General features: G+C 42.5%; 1 protein-coding gene across 1 annotated transcript in view; it reads right to left on the bottom strand.

Moving 5' to 3' along the window:
- Positions 1 to 16,168, bottom strand: part of LOC112263362 (fibrinogen C domain-containing protein 1-like) — a 164,654-nt gene that overhangs the window by 52,275 nt on the left and 96,211 nt on the right. The window contains exon 5 of the mRNA XM_024439512.2: positions 10,921 to 11,017. Within this exon, the coding sequence (XP_024295280.1) occupies positions 10,921 to 11,017 (97 nt within the window). The remainder of the gene's footprint in view (positions 1 to 10,920; positions 11,018 to 16,168) is intronic.

Here is a 16,168-nt window from a genome sequence, read left to right on the forward strand (position 1 = left end):
TTTGGCCAGGTGGCGGCTCCCATTACCTCACTGCTAAAGCGTGTTTACGGTGGTCAGCGGAGGCGGACAGAGCTTTTAGTCATCTGAAGGCGCTGTTTACCAACGCTCCTGTATTGGCTCATTCGGACCCCTCTTTGGCATTCATAGTGGAGGTGGACGCGTCCGAGGCTGGGGTTGGAGCCGTGCTATCACAGCGCTCGGGCACGCCACCGATGCGCTTTCTTTTCGAAGAAGCTCGGTCCGGCAGAGCGAAACTATGACGTGGGGGACTGGGAGTTTTTAGCTGTGGTAAAGCTCTGAAGGTGTGGAGACATTGGCTTGTGGGGGCCAAGCACTCTTTCCTCATCTGGACTGACCACCGTAATCTGGACTATATCTGGGCAGCAAGGAGACTGAATCCGCGCCAGACAAGGTGGCCAATGTTTTTCCCCAGATTTTGGTTCACCATCTCCTATAGACCAGGTTCCCTTAACACTAAGGCCGACGAGCTGTCCCGTCTCTATGACACCGAGGAGCGGTCCATCGATCCTACTCCCATCCTTCCAGCTTCATGTCTGGTGGTATCAGAGGTGGATACGGACATCGAGCAGGCATTACGGTTGGAAGCTGCGCCCTCACAGTGTCCAGCGGGTCTTCAGTATGTGCCGCTTGGCGTTCGTGACCAATTGATTCGGTGGGCCCATACGCTACCCTCTTCGGGTCATCCGGGTATTGAGAGGACAGTGCGGGGTCTTAGGGGGAAGTACTGGAGGCCTACTTTAGCTAAGGACGTGAGGTTTTATGTCTCCTCCTGTTCGGTGTGCGCTCAGCATAAGGCTCCTAGACACCTGCCTAGGGGGAAGTTACAGCCCTCCCACAACGGCCGTGGTCACATTTGTCGGTGGATTTTCTCACTGACCTTCCCCCGTCTCAGAGGAACACTTTGATACTGGTCGTTGTGGATCGGTTTTCGAAGTCCTGCCGTCTCCTCCCGTTACCCAGTCTCCCTACGACCCTACAGACTGCAGAGGCCCTGTTTACCCACGTCTTCCGGCACTACGGGGTGCCTGAGGACATCGTTTCTGATCAGGGTCACCAGTTCACATCCCAAGTTTGGAGGGCATTTATGGAACGTCTGGGGGTCTCGGTCAGCCTGACCTTGGGTTTTCACCCCAAGAGTAATGGGCAGGTGGAGAGAGTGAACCAGAATTCAGGTAGGTTTCTGCGGTCGTATGCAGGACCGGACAGGAGAATGGGTGAGGTACGTCCCATGGGCGGAGGTGGCTCAGAACACACTCTGCCACTCCGCCACGAACATGTCGCCTTTCCAGTGCGTGTTGGGCTACCAGCTGGTCCTGGCACCGTGGCATCAGAGCCAGACCGAAGCTCCTGCGGTGGAGGAGTGAGTGCAGCACTCAAAGGAGACCTGGGGAGCCATCCAGGAATCACTCAAACAAGCTGGTGGGCAGCAGAAGAGGAGCGCTGACCGCCACCGCAGTGAGGCCCCCGTGTTCGCACCGGGGGAACGGGTCTGGCTTTCGACCCGAATCCTGCCCCTCCGCCTGCCCTGCCGGAAGCTGAGGCCGCAGTGTGTGGGGCCATTTAAAGTCCTGAGGAGGAAAAACGAGGTGTGTTATAGGTTACAGCTCCCTTCTTACTATCGTATTAACCCCTCGTTTCATGTGTCTCTCCTCAGGCCGGTGGTAGCTGGTCCCCTGCAGGAAGGTGAGGTGCCGGAGGTCCCTCTGCCCCCTCTGGACATCGAGGGGTCCTAGGTGTACACAGTACGTTCAATTCTGGACTCTAGACGCTGGGTGAGGGACCTACAGTACCTCGTGGACTGGGAAGGGTACGGGCCGGAGGAGAGGTGCTGGGTACCGGTGGAAGACACGTATCTCAGGGCGAGTGCGGGGAGGAGGCACAGGATGTACTGGACTCTGGAGGCGCACTGTAGGCCTGGGGCATGGGACCGGTACAGGTGGCACCAGGCTGAAGACACACACCTCAGGGCGAGTGCGGGGAAGAGGCACAGGGCGTACTGGACTGTGGAGGCGCACTGGAAACCTGATGCGTGGGACCGGTACAGGTGGCACCGGGCTGATGACACGCACCTCAGGGCGAGTGCAAGAAAGAGGCACAGGATGTACTGGACTATGGAAGCGCACTTGAGGGAGAGTGCGAGGAGCAGGAACAGGACACACGGGATTGTGAAGGTACACTGGAGACCTGGCGTGTATAGCTGGCATCAATTGTTCCCGGGAACTTTAACACACGTTTCAGGACGAGTACGAGGAACTGACACAGGTAGCATCGGACAGCTAACATGCTCCTCAGGGTGAATGCCGTGCATACTACGCCAGACCAACAGCTCTCTCTCTTCACTCTCCTCCAATTTGATCAAAAACTCCTCGACGGTCTCATACTCTCCCCTCCGTTCCATCTCCTCCAATCTGTCCAATAACTCCTCGAATAGTCTCTGACTCACCCCTCAACTTTGCCGACTGCTCCATGTGCCCCAAAATCTTTTTGGGGTTTCTGTGGCTTTCTTCCCCGACTTCGTTGCTGTCCTTTCATGCTCCTAGGCGACTACCTGACTGACTCCATCTTCTTTTAATAAAGAAAGAACACTGAACAAATGAACAAAACAACAAAATGAACGAAACGTGAAGCTAATACGAATAGTGTAGACAGGCAACTAAACAAGAATAAGAACCCACAAACACCAAAGGGGAAATGGCTACCTAAATATGATCCCCAATCAGAGACAACGATAAACAGCTGCCTCTGATTGGGAACCATATCGGGCGACCATAAACATACAAATACCTAGACCTACAAAACCCTAGACATACAAAAAGCCTAGACAATGCAAACCCCTAGACAATACAAAAACTAGTGTATCCACCCTTGTCACACCCTGACCTAACCAAAATATAAAGAAAACAGAGATATCTCTGGTCAGGGCGTGACAGTGTCATCCGAATGGTTTGGCCTACAAATGGAGAATACCAAGATGATTTTGCTCTATGACCCCCACAAGCCTAATGGGACTTGTCTGAAGTCAATACAGCTGATGTGCAAACTTCTGTCTTTGGCTTTTGAACCGTTTGGGCCATAAACTATATGACCCCACTATAGAAAGGGGAGATTCTCACAAACACAGTGGTGTTCTGAAGGTAACCGGTATCGGTTTAAAAAATGTATGGACATATGGAGGTAGTTTTGTGCCTTAAAAAATGGGTAAAATATGTATAGGAAAGACTCTTCAAAACATTATTACTTATGATTTATTTTTTGACTGTCTGTTTAGCCATTTATGCATGTATTATTCAATGTGTTTCTATGGGCTATAGTATTAAATGCCAAAATCAATATAACGCTAAAAAGCAACATTTTAATTAACCTTTTTGGGATAGGGACAGCATTTTCACTTTGGATGAATAGCGTGCCCAGAGTGAACTGCCTCCTACTCTGTCCCAGATGCTAATATATGCATAGTATTAGTAGTATTGGTTAGAAAACACTCTGAAGTTTCTAAAACTGTTTGAATGATGTCTGTGAGTATAACAGAACTCATATTGCAGGCGTAAACCTGAGAAAAATCCAACCAGGAAGTGGGACATCTGAGGTTTGTACTTTTTCAAAGCTTGGCCTACCAAATACATTTGGATGAGGTTGCACTTCCTAGGGCTTCCAATAGATGTCAACTGTCTTTAGAAACTGGTTTAAGGATTCTACTATAAGGGAGGGGCTCATGAGACCTCTTTGAGTCAGTGGTCTGGCAGAGAGCCTTGGTCTCATGACGCGCGCTTCCGACAGAGTTACCTCTCGTTCCAGTGCTTTTTCTGAAGACAAAGGAATTCTCTGGTTGGAACATTATTGATGTTTGATGTTAAAATCATCCTAACAATTGATTCCATACATCGTTTGACATGTTTCTAAAGGACTGTAACGGAAATTTTCGAGTTTTTGTCTGGATGAAGTGCCTGCGCCTCATGAAGATGGATTACTGGGCTGAACACGCTAACAACAAAAAGAGATGCTTGTTCTAGGTCCCAAGAAGCAAAGAGATCTTCTGTTGAATCTGACAATTAGTCTTAATGGTTGTACAGTCGTCTCAAATAAAACTGTGAAGGACCTCGGCGTTACTCTGGACCCTGATCTCTCTTTTGACGAATATATCAAGACTGTTTCAAGGACAGCTTTTTTCCATCTTACGTAACATTGCAGAAATCAGAAACTTTCTGTCCAGAATGATGCAGAAAAATTGATCCATGCTTTTGTTACTTCTAGGTTAGACTACTGCAATGCTCTACTTTCCGGCTACCCGGATAAAGCACTAAATAAACTTCAGTTAGTGCTAAATACGGCTGCATGAATCCTGACTAGAACAAAACATTTGATCATATTACTCCAGTGCTAGCCTCCCTACACTGGCTTCCTGTCAAGGCAAAGGCTGATTTCAAGGTTTTACTGCTAACCTACAGAGCATTACATGGGCTTGCTCCTACCTATCTCTCTGATTTGGTCCTGCCGTACATACCTACACGTACGCTTCGGTCACACGACGCAGGCCTCCTAATTGTCCCTAGAATTTCTAAGCAAACAGATGGAGGTAGGGCTTTCTCCTATAGAGTTCAATTTTTATGGAATGGTCGACACAAACTACTGCAGCATAAATACTGGAGGCTGAGACAGGAGGGGTCAGGAGACACTGTGGCCCCATCCGATGATACCCCCGGACAGGGCCAAACAGGAAGGATATTGTCAAATTGGGATTCCTGCGAGTGCCTTCTGATGAAGATCATCAAAGGTAAGTGAATATTTATGGTGTTGTTTCTAACTTTGTTGATTCCAAAATGGTGGATATTCCTCTGGCTGTTTTGGGTTCTGAGCGCCGTTCTCAGATTATGCTTTTTCCGTCAAGTAAAAAAAAAATCTGACACAGCGGTTGCATTAAGGAGAAGTCTATCTTTAATTCTGTGAATAACACTATCTAGTTTATCATGTCTATTATGAGTATTTCTGCAAAATCACCGGATGTTTTGGAATCAAAACATTACTGCATCTAAGGCGCCAATGTAAACTGAGATTTTTGGATATAAATATGCACATTATCGAACCAAACATACATGTATTGTGTAACATGATGTCCTATGAGTGACATCTAATGAAGATCATCAAAGGTTATGATTAATTTTATATATATTTCTGCTTTTTGTGACTCCTATCTTTGCCTGGAAAAATGGTTGTGTATTTTTTCGACTTGGCGGTGATCTAACATAATCATATGTTGTGCTTTAGCTGTAAATCATTTTTTAAATCGGACACGATGGGTAGATTAACAAGATGTTTATCTTTAATTTGCTGTATTGGACTTTAATGTGTTAATGTGTGAAAGTTACATATTTCAAAAAAATAATTTTGAATTTCGCGCGCCTTTCAGCAGAATGTCGAGCTGCGCTGGAAAGGTTAATATATTTTTTTGATACTTACAGGGGTCCTAAAACTCAAAAGGCTAAATGATCCATGGTATGATCATCTTAAAACAATTCCATATGTTAGCTTAGACTTTTTAACCGGTTCCTATGCTTTTAAAATAACGGTTCTGTTCCGGAACAGTCTAAATCACTTTCGTTATGGGCTCTGATTCTGTTCCTCTAAAAATGTTGTTGTTTTCCACTTTTCGGGTTTTATTCCCTGAACTGGTTCCAACCCCTGGTTATAACCACCCCATAAAAAAATTAATTTCAATATATTTAACATTATGTAAAATGTATTTTCAATATACGGGTACAAGTGTAAATGGGTACGATTGTAAATGTAAACTTTGGCAGTGATATACATTTTTTTCCCCACCTCATTTTAATACTACGTCATAAAGAGCACATGTTCGACTTCATAAAAAACTAGTTTTCCCCTCCCAAGAGGTAAAGAAAATGACTATTTTAAGTACACATCATGTTATGCCAGTTGGACGCTGGTTACAATGCTCTCGTCAAGTTTGTTTATTTGTGATATGAAAGACATGGAGTCACATCATGACCGATAATGTATCATGTTTGTAGTCATTTAAATGCATTTAAATACATGTTAATGCTTTTGGAATGTGTCAAGTAGAATAACAATACATTTTGACAAAACGTATTGTAGAGTTGGCAACCTATTAGAAGACTTGGAGGCCTGGCTTTTTGGTATCGTAGCTTTGTCTTAGTGCTTTTTGGCCTCCCGTGAGAAGGATTATCATTCCAGTGAATGTATTATGCATGTGTGTAATTAAAGGTTAAGCGTTGTCATACTGTATGGAGAAAAAAAATATGTGCAAAATATAAGAAATTGGCCATATAATGTATTTAATTAGCTTTTATTTCATACATTTGAAATATATTCCAGAATATATTTAAAATGTGTATATAATGTCCGGTGGAAGCAGAGCAGGAGAAGGAGATGAAGAAAATTCAGGTAAATAGAAGATGCAAAATCTATTTGAATTTGAAATACATTTTACGCGATGTTAAATATATTGAAATATATTTTTCTCCCGTACTGGTGTACACTGACATAAGTGCATGTGATACCCAAAGAGCCTACTAAAGTTCCATTGTTAATACAGTGACCTCTTCATTACAATATGACTTGGCCAATTTTGTATATTTGCCATATATCTTAATAAAAATATACATTTCTTACAAATAAATTGCTTGTCGTGATGTGTGTTTTGTCCAATATTTTAATTTTAACCCCAGCCCCTGTACCCGCAGGAGGCCTTTTGCCTTTTGGTAGGCTGTCATTGTCACGCGCTGACCTTAGAGAGCCTTTTTATGTCTCTATTTGGTTTGGTCAGGGTGTGATTTGGGGTGGGCATTCTATGTTTTGTTTTCTATGATTTTGTGTTTCTATGTTTTGGCCGGGTATGGTTCTCAATCCGGGACAGCTGTCTATCGTTGTCTCTGAATGGGAACCATACTTAGGTAGTCCTTTTTCCCTCCTTTTGTTATAGGTAGTTAACTTTGTTTGTGGCACTTAGCCCTGTTAAGCTTCGCGGTTGTTTTGTTGGCGACATTTTATATAAATTAAAGAAAATGTATGCTCACCATGCTGCACCTTGGTCTCCTTCCAACGACGGCCGTGATAGTCATTGTAAATAAGAATTTGTTCTTAACGGACTTGCCTAGTTAAATAAAGGTTAAATAAAATGTAAAATATTTCAAAGCATTTTGAAAAATATTTTACAAAACATCAAATACATTTTATAATATATTTAGCAAATATATCGATAAATACATATTCTAAAGTACATTCTTTAATGTATTTCACTTCCCGATGTATTCAACATATATTATGATATGCATTATACATTCTGTACATTTAAAATGTATTAAATATTTCACATAGATAGACATGCTTTTTATCTAAAAATACATTTTAAACGTTTTTTCCCCCCATATGGGACCAGTTTGGAACCCCTTGTCTTCCATGCTTTTTTCCTCTCTAGGTCCACCAGTACATAAAGAGACTGCTCTGCCTGTAGGTAAAATACATTTCATTAAACACCCTGCTGCAGTGAGCAGCAGTTTTCCTCTTGCCTGCTCCTCTCTTGGAGAATTTGTCAATCTTGACATGCTGATGCTCTGTGGCAGGCCTGTCATTTCAAATCACCCAACCCTGAATTAGGGCTCCGGTTCACTCACTGAGGGCAAATGTAAGACACGCAACCACCCATGCAAGTACACACCTACACTCTTCACACACTCTTCACACACATTCCTAGAGGACAGGTGGAAAGTACAACAATAAAAAAAATGTCCCTGAAGTATCAGTGACCCAAAGAGGCAACTTGAGAAATGTAACATATAAACACGGTATGCAGATTTCAAATTTTTTGATGAGGTAGCAACACCCAGCAGTAAATGGCATGAGGAAAAAAGCTATTAATCTTCTTTGTATTGGCCTTTGGGACCAGCCCCTCCCACCAAACGCACGTATGCACACACACACACACACACACACACACACACACACACACACACACACACACACACACACACACACACACACACACACACACACACACACACACACACACACACACACACACACACACACACACACACAATTATGTAGAGAATTTATCTAAGCTTTTTCCTTTGAGCTTCACTGATGAATTTCAGCTAAAGAAAGAATATAACAAAGCATGTGTCTCTGCAATCCTGAGAAAGAACATTTTCCTTTTACTTTCTGCTGGTGAGATTGGGTTGCTGGGATAAAGTAACGCAATTACCAGGACGGGATCCATTCCTATTCATGATGTCATGACTGTCCACGAGAATCCAAATAGGTCAGATCAGGTTTGCAATGAGGGGAGGTAGATTAGTGGTGATTAACAACTCACGTCCTGAAGATTCAGATCTCCCTCTCCAATACTCACCAAAGGAATGTCCTTTGTTTCAAGAGACTTTTCCTGGTGAAACTGTAACACGTTCAAAAGCAAATACCGGAACAATATTTCTAGCATTGAATGTGGGGAATGGTCAGCGAAGATCTACAGAACACTAATGTAATTTTGTGATGTCATTAAAAATGTTATAAAGGAAATAAAGTATTTTGGATACCCACTACATGTATGAAGTGTCCATCCTATGTGTTGTGCATCTAACATGACTTTTATTTTATTTTGTGTTAAGAGAGATGTGATTAGAAAAACTATAAGAGATCATTATTTTACATAACTTTGTACGAGTGACAAGTCATGCCCCCTAGGAATGTCAGAGAGCGTATCAGCCTGACGGAACCGCCCCCTTTCGAACAAACTTTATAATTGATGAGTCAAGAAATGAACATAGCAGACCACAAAAGCGTCAGTTGCAGCTGCATGTTTAAAGTGGTTTGAACTGTATATCTCAACACGAGGTAGAGATTATAAACTCACATCCGGACAATCACTGGTACTGCTGATTTGCTGTAATAAGTATATTTGAAAGCGAATTTAAGTAGGGCCATCCTGCACTCTGCTCAAACCATAGATACGGCTGGCTAGCCTATCTTCAAAGAAGCATCTTCAAGAGCGAATGGAAGGAAAACAAACTCTGTAGTTCTGTTCAGGACTACACGTCAAGTCACCGGATACTGGACAACTACAGAGAAGAACAACAGTAGAAGGTGTCACACCCTGATATGTTTCACCTGTCTTTGTGCTTGTCTCCACCCCCTCCAGGTGTCACCCATCTTCCCCATTTATACCTGTGTTCTCTGTTTGTCTGTTGCCAGTTCGTCTTGTCTCGTCAAACCTACCAGCGTGTTTTTCCATGCTCCTGGTTTTCCTAGTCTCTGTTTTCTAGCACTCCCGGTTCCAACATCTTCTACCTGCCCTGACCTCGAGCCCACCTGTCACTCTGTACCTTTCAGACTCTGACCTGGTTAATGAACTTCTGCCTGTCCACGACCTGCCTATTGCCTGTCCCTTGTATTTGAATAAATATCAGACTTGAACCATCTTCCTCCTGTGTCTGCATCTGGGTCTTGCCATGTGTCGTTATAGTTGGAACCCTTTTGAACAATCAGAGCCTTACAAGTGTGCCGCGGAAAGGCCCAACTCCCTTTCCAAGGCGGCCCTGTCCACTGAGAGAGATTCACGCGGACTCAGACATTTCACATAAATACATTCATGATTTCTTACTCAAAGCGGGCTGCGGTTTGTATAGTATATGGTTACTGTAGGTGAGAGTAGTTTCTAAACGTACCAACGTTAAGTGTCTCTCTCCCTCTCTGTCTCGCCCTGCCCTCTTCATCTCTTTTGTAACAAGCAGCCATATTGTTATCAGTCCTCTAGGGACCTGTTTTTAACATATTAAGGGTGCATGTTTATCCTGTGTTCCCATTTAATTAGCTAGTAAATAAATAATTCAACCAATTTATGTAGTGCATAATAATAAGTAAGGCTCTGGTTTTTGCAGATGCAAGGAGGTTACGACTTGTAACGGCTTTCCTCTTCCTCTTCTGAGGAGGAGCAGCAAGGATCGGACCAATACGCAGCGTGGTAAATGTTCATCTTAGTTTTTTAATAAGAATAATGAACACTGAACAACACAATAAACAACCACGTGAAAAAACAAAACCGAAACAGTTCCGTGTGGAACAAAACACTGACACGGAAAATAAACACTCACGAAACACAAGTGGGAAAAGGCTACCTAAGTATGATTCTCAATCAGAGACAACTAACGACACCTGCCTCTGATTGAGAACCATACCAGGCCAAACGCAAAACACAACATAGAAAACGGAACATAGACAAACCCACCCAACTCACGCCCTGACCATACTAAAACAAAGACATAACAAAGGAACTAAGGTCAGTACGTGACACGACTGTTCAAAATGATGATATGATATGAGGTTATGATTAATAAGTTGGCTGCCTATAGATGTGATAGGTAAAGACCTTTAGGAGTTTAATTCGGGAGATGGTAACTCTTTAATGAACCGCTCTCATGTTGCTCCAGATCCTAATGAGTGAATTGTTACATGATTAATTTAATTGGGTACAATTAAACATAGTTTGTTGATTAGATAAATAACAGTCCTCAGATTAATTTTAAAGTCAAGTCACGACAATGAATGAAACCTGAGAGGCTTATGCTGCTCAGTGTTAAATCGATTTCCAAGATTTTGACGCAAAAGTTATGCTTCCAGTGTTGCAGGTAAGAAAAATGACTCTTTTCCTGAAAACACAGCATAACTTCTATGCAAGCCTACATTTGATTCAGCTGTATTATCTACCTTGAATTATTCTAGTGTGTAGAACAAGTTTTGGAATCCCACACCAAATAAAATGTTCTCCTTTCTTCTGGGCAGACTTTGGGAATGTGACAAGAACGTGGAGTGTTATCGAACCAATAGACTGAGTTATTCATGGTATTGATCCTATTTGTGAGTGCTCACCAAGCCAGTGCTCTCCAGTAATCTTGCCGAAGCCGTTGCGGTATGCGTCCCATGCTCGGAAGAAGTTCACTGCGCCATCCTCTCTGCGCTGAATGACCTGGGAGGATAAACAGAAAAAGAAAAACACCCCATATGATTACCATGGCAACATTTCGGTATATTGTTTTGTGATCATAAGTGCCCAAATGCAACCTAATCCAGGGCAGTATTCATTAGTGCACACCATAGCAAAATGTTTTGCAACAGAAAACGAAAATGACCGTTTCTCAAGTAGTCTCTCCTGTTTTCTTCTGTTTGGTGCCTAGTGAATATGACTCTGAATAATTGGTTTTCGCCAGCCCCATTTGGTGTAAATGACATTGACACATTTGGTGCTGCTTTAAATGACGTGCAGTTTATAAAGGCTTCATGAAGCCTTAATAAAGCCTTCATGAACAGGACATAAATGTGTCACAAATCATCTATAAACATATGTCATGCTCGATAAAAGGGTTCATAAAATAACCACCCTGCACACTCTTGGCATATGTGTTATATTATTATTATTGTATTATTATTATTATTCTACAATGTAGATAATAGTAAAAATAAAGATAAGCCCTTGAATAGGTGTGTCCAAACTTTTGACTGGCACTGTATCTCATGATAATGACATAACAAAGGTTGTTTTTATTATTGATAGTATGACTGATGCAGCCGAGTCCACAGTGGATCAGCACATATGTTTTTATTGATTGCTTCACTAAGCGATGGTACATTTCATGCTAACACCATGCTTTCATTTGTGTTTGGAGTTCATTATCAGTTTCTAAGTTAGAATGTTAGCAAGCTAAAAGTCCCTTACAATGAGCTAAGACATCTTGGCACATATATTTATTTATTTTATTTCACCTTTATTTAACCAGGTAGGCAAATTGAGAACAAGTTCTCATTTACAATTTGCGACCTGGCCAAGATAAAGCAAAGCAGTTCGACACATACAACGACACAGAGTTACACATGGAGTAAAACAAACATACAGTCAATAATACAGTATAAACAAGTAGATATACGATGTGAGCAAATGAGGTGAGATAAGGGAGGTAAAGGCAAAAATATATATATATTCCCTCGTGGGGCATTTGAGCCCTGAATGATGCCTGACAGGAAGCCCCGTTTCCCAGACTGTTTGCAACTGCCAAGACCACAGCCAATCTCATGAAAGCAACAAGGCAACTAACTTGGCTAGTCTTGTGAGTCAGCCTGCTAATTAGCTAGTTATCTAGGTTGTCTTGTTAGCTAGCTTGTTATGTATGCTGGTTGTAGCTTACATACCCGATATGTGTATACAATAATTGCAGATTAGCAGTCAGTGCATTACGTACAGTGCATTGGGAAAGTATTCAGACCACTTAACTTTTGCACATTTTCTTTTTACCTTACAGCCTTATTCTAAAATGGATTAAATATAAAAATCCTGTTCAATCTGCTCTGAAGACCCCATTGTAATTACTTCGCCACCATGGCCTATTTATTGCCTTTATTGCCTTTAACTCCCTTATTTGCACTCACTGTATATAGACTTTTTTTTACCTACAAATACCTAGGTGTCTGGTTAGACTGTAAACTATCCTTCCAGACCCACATCAAACATCTCCAATCCAAAGTTAAATCTAGAATTGGCTTCCTATTTCGCAACAAAGCATCCTTCACTCATGCTGCCAAACATACCCTTGTAAAACTGACCATCCTACCAATCCTCGACTTCGGCGATGTCATTTACAAAATAGCCTCCAATACCCTACTCAACCAATTGGATGCAGTCTATCACAGTGCAATCCGTTTTGTCACCAAAGCCCCATATACTACCCACCATTGCGACCTGTACGCTCTCGTTGGCTGGCCCTCGCTTCAAACTCGTCGCCAATCCCACTGGCTCCATGTCATCTACAAGACCCTGCTAGGTAAAGTCCCCCCTTATCTCAGCTCGCTGGTCACCATAGCATCACCCACCTGTAGCACGCGCTCCAGCAGGTATATATCTCTGGTCACCCCCAACCCACCCCCAAACCAATTCTTTCTTTGGCCGCCTCTCCTTCCAGTTCTCTGCTGCAAACGACAGGAACGAACTACAAAAATCTCTGAAACTGGAAACACTTATCTCCCTCACTAGCTTTAAGCACCAGCTGTCAGAGCAACTCACAGATTACTGCACCTGTACACAGCCCATCTATAATTTAGCCCAAACAACTAACTCTTTCCCTACTGTATTTATTTTGCTCCTTTGCACCCCATTATTTTTATTTCTACTTTGCACGTTCTTCCACTGCATATCTACCATTCCAGTGTTTTACTTGCTATATTGTATTTACTTTGCTACCATGGCCTTTTTTTGCCTTTACCTCCCTTATCTCACCTCATTTGCTCACATCGTATATAGACTTGTTTCTACTGTATTATTGACTGTATGTTTGTTTTACTCCACGTGTAACTCTGTGTTGTTGTATGTGTCGAACTGCTTTGCTTTATCTTGGCCAGGTAGCAATTGTAAATGAGAACTTGTTCTCAACTTGCCTACCTGGTTAAATAAAGGAGAAATAAAAATAAATCAAATTTTAAAAAATTTGCTAGCTATAACTGGCATGTTCACCTATCGCCAACCAGGATCAAACTGACCATGACCAATCCATTTGGGTGGTCTTAACCAATCATAGAACAGTATGATATGGCAGTAAAATGCATCCAATTACAATTCAGTATGTTTACACATATGAATATTACATCCCTTCTTTTAAAACAAAAGAAAAATGTTTACATATTCTAAGCATTTCTTTTGAATACATGCTCTGTAGTTTGAACTCAAGGTAAGTAACCATTTATATTGCATACAATACCAACTGAATCAACATAGACTCGAAACTAGAAACAATAGTCCAACATACTGTTACTTTTCAAACAAGGGATTCTCAGCAACTCAGCTTTCACTGTAGAAATAACATCTTAACATTTCAAACAAATACAATACCAAAGCATTTCAAGTGAACTTTCAAATAACAAGTTTACAGTCTGGAACTCTTCTAGGGCAGCTATCCGCCTACACCCTTTGACATTTCACAGGTCTAGGACAGCTCTGGGCTTGACCTCTCTTCCTGACCTTGTGCGATATGATGCTGAACATGCTTCTGTGTCAGTCAACAGTTCTTGTGCTGTTGCAGGTAAGTATGGTGTGTGTTGTGCTGTGTGTATGTTTAGTCCATCACGTTCTCTTTCAGGGGAACAGTTCATCTCATCAGTGTGTTGTTCTTTTGTGTTCAGTAGGTGACGACGATTGCGGCGGTACACCGCTCCTTCTGCGGTGCGGACGTGATATGAACATTCAGAGTCAGCTGGCTGGATGACGACTGCTGGCTTCCAGAGGCCATGCTCCTAGATTCTAACTGACTCTCCGTCGATCAGTGGTGGCAGTGGTCTAGCTGACCTGTCGTAGTATTGCTTTTGTTGTTGTTGTCTCTGTGCACGTTTTTCATGCATTTCCTTGTAGCTGACGACCTCAGGTTGCAGCTGCTGGTTGTTGCTGGGAAGGAGTGAGCGAAGTCTGCGGATCATCAATAGCTGGGGCTGGTGATTTTAAGTTGTCAACTGGAGTGTTGCGGCATTCAAGGAGACTGAGGTAGGGCTCTCTCGTCTGCTTTTGCTTTATCCATGAGTGATTTAGCAATCTGCACAGATTTTTCAGGAAGGCCATTACTTTGAGGGTAATGTGGGCTTGTGGTGGCAAGTGTGAACTCCCATGCTTTTGTGAAGGATTCAAACTCATTTGATTTGTAACAGGGCCCATTGTCAGATATTAAAGTCTCTACAATGCCATGCCTGGCAAAGGCTGCTTTCAGCTTGTGTATCACAGCTGCAGATGTCGTTCTGTGAAGCTTGTCGAGTTCGAAGTACAGTTGGGAGAACAAGTATTTGATACACTGCTGATTTTGCAGGTTTTCCCACTTACAAAGCATGTCGAGGTCTGTAATTTTTATCATAGGTATACTTCAACTGTGAGAGACAGAATCTAAAACATGTATTAACTGCACCTGTTTGAACTCGTTACCTGAAGAAGGATGAGTACAACCCCAAGAACACCATCCCAACCGTGAAGCATGGAGGTGGAAACATCATTCTTTGGGGATACTTTTCTGCAAAGGGAAATGGACGACTGCACCGTATTGAGGGGAGGATGGATGGGGCCATGTATCGCGAGATCTTGGCCAACAACCTCCTTCCCTCAGTAAGAGCATTGAAGATGGGTCGTGGCTGGGTCTTCCAGCATGACAACGACCCGAAACACAAAGCCAGGGCAACTAAGGAGTGGCTCCGTAAGAAGCATCTCAAGGTCCTGGAGTGACCTAGCCAGTCTCCAGACTTGAACCCAATAGAAAATCTTTGGAGGGAGCTGAACGTCCATATTGCCCAGCGACAGCCCCGAAACCTGAAGGATCTGGAGGTCTGTATGGAGGAGTGGGCCAAAATCCCTGCTGCAGCGTGTGCAAACCTGGTCAAGAACTACAGGAAACGTGTGATCTCTGTAATTATTGTATACAGTATTAGTATTATTGACTGTATGTTTTGTTTATTCCATGTGTAACTCTGTTGTTTGTGTCGAAATGCTACACTTTATCTTGGCCACATAGCAGTTGCAAATGAGAACTTGTTCTCAACTAGCCTACCTGGTTAAATAAAGGTTAAATAAAAATAAAATAAAAGTAATTGCAAACAAACGTTTCTGTACCAAATATTAAGTTCTGCTTTTCTTTACTTATGTCATGCAATACAATTCACATGAATTACTTAAAAATCATACAATGTGATTTTCTGGATTTTTAAAGATTTTTTTAGATTCGGTGTCTCACAGTTGAAGTGTACCTATGATAAAAATTACAGACCTGTACATGCTTTGTAAGTAGGAAAACCTGCAAAATCGGCAGTGTGTCAAATACTTGTTCTCCCCACTGTATATGCTGTAGTAGTCCACTGTTACGATGTAGTCCTCGTTGTTCCATGTAAACAGATCGGGTGCCACGACCTGCCAGGGTCGGTCTGGGATACAGTGAGATAACATTGGCTCTTTGGTGTTTTGAGGGGCATCGTTCAAGACATACAGTATGGTGCATTTACCAACAATGTCCTCTATTTGTTTGCACATTCCGGGCCAAAACAAAATGTCCCGTGCTCTCTGTTTGCACTTTTCCATGCTCATGTGTCCAGCATGGATCTTTGTCAA

This window comes from Oncorhynchus tshawytscha, linkage group LG12 (genome assembly GCF_018296145.1).
Source record: "Oncorhynchus tshawytscha isolate Ot180627B linkage group LG12, Otsh_v2.0, whole genome shotgun sequence".
Classification (NCBI taxonomy): Eukaryota; Metazoa; Chordata; class Actinopteri; order Salmoniformes; family Salmonidae; genus Oncorhynchus; species Oncorhynchus tshawytscha.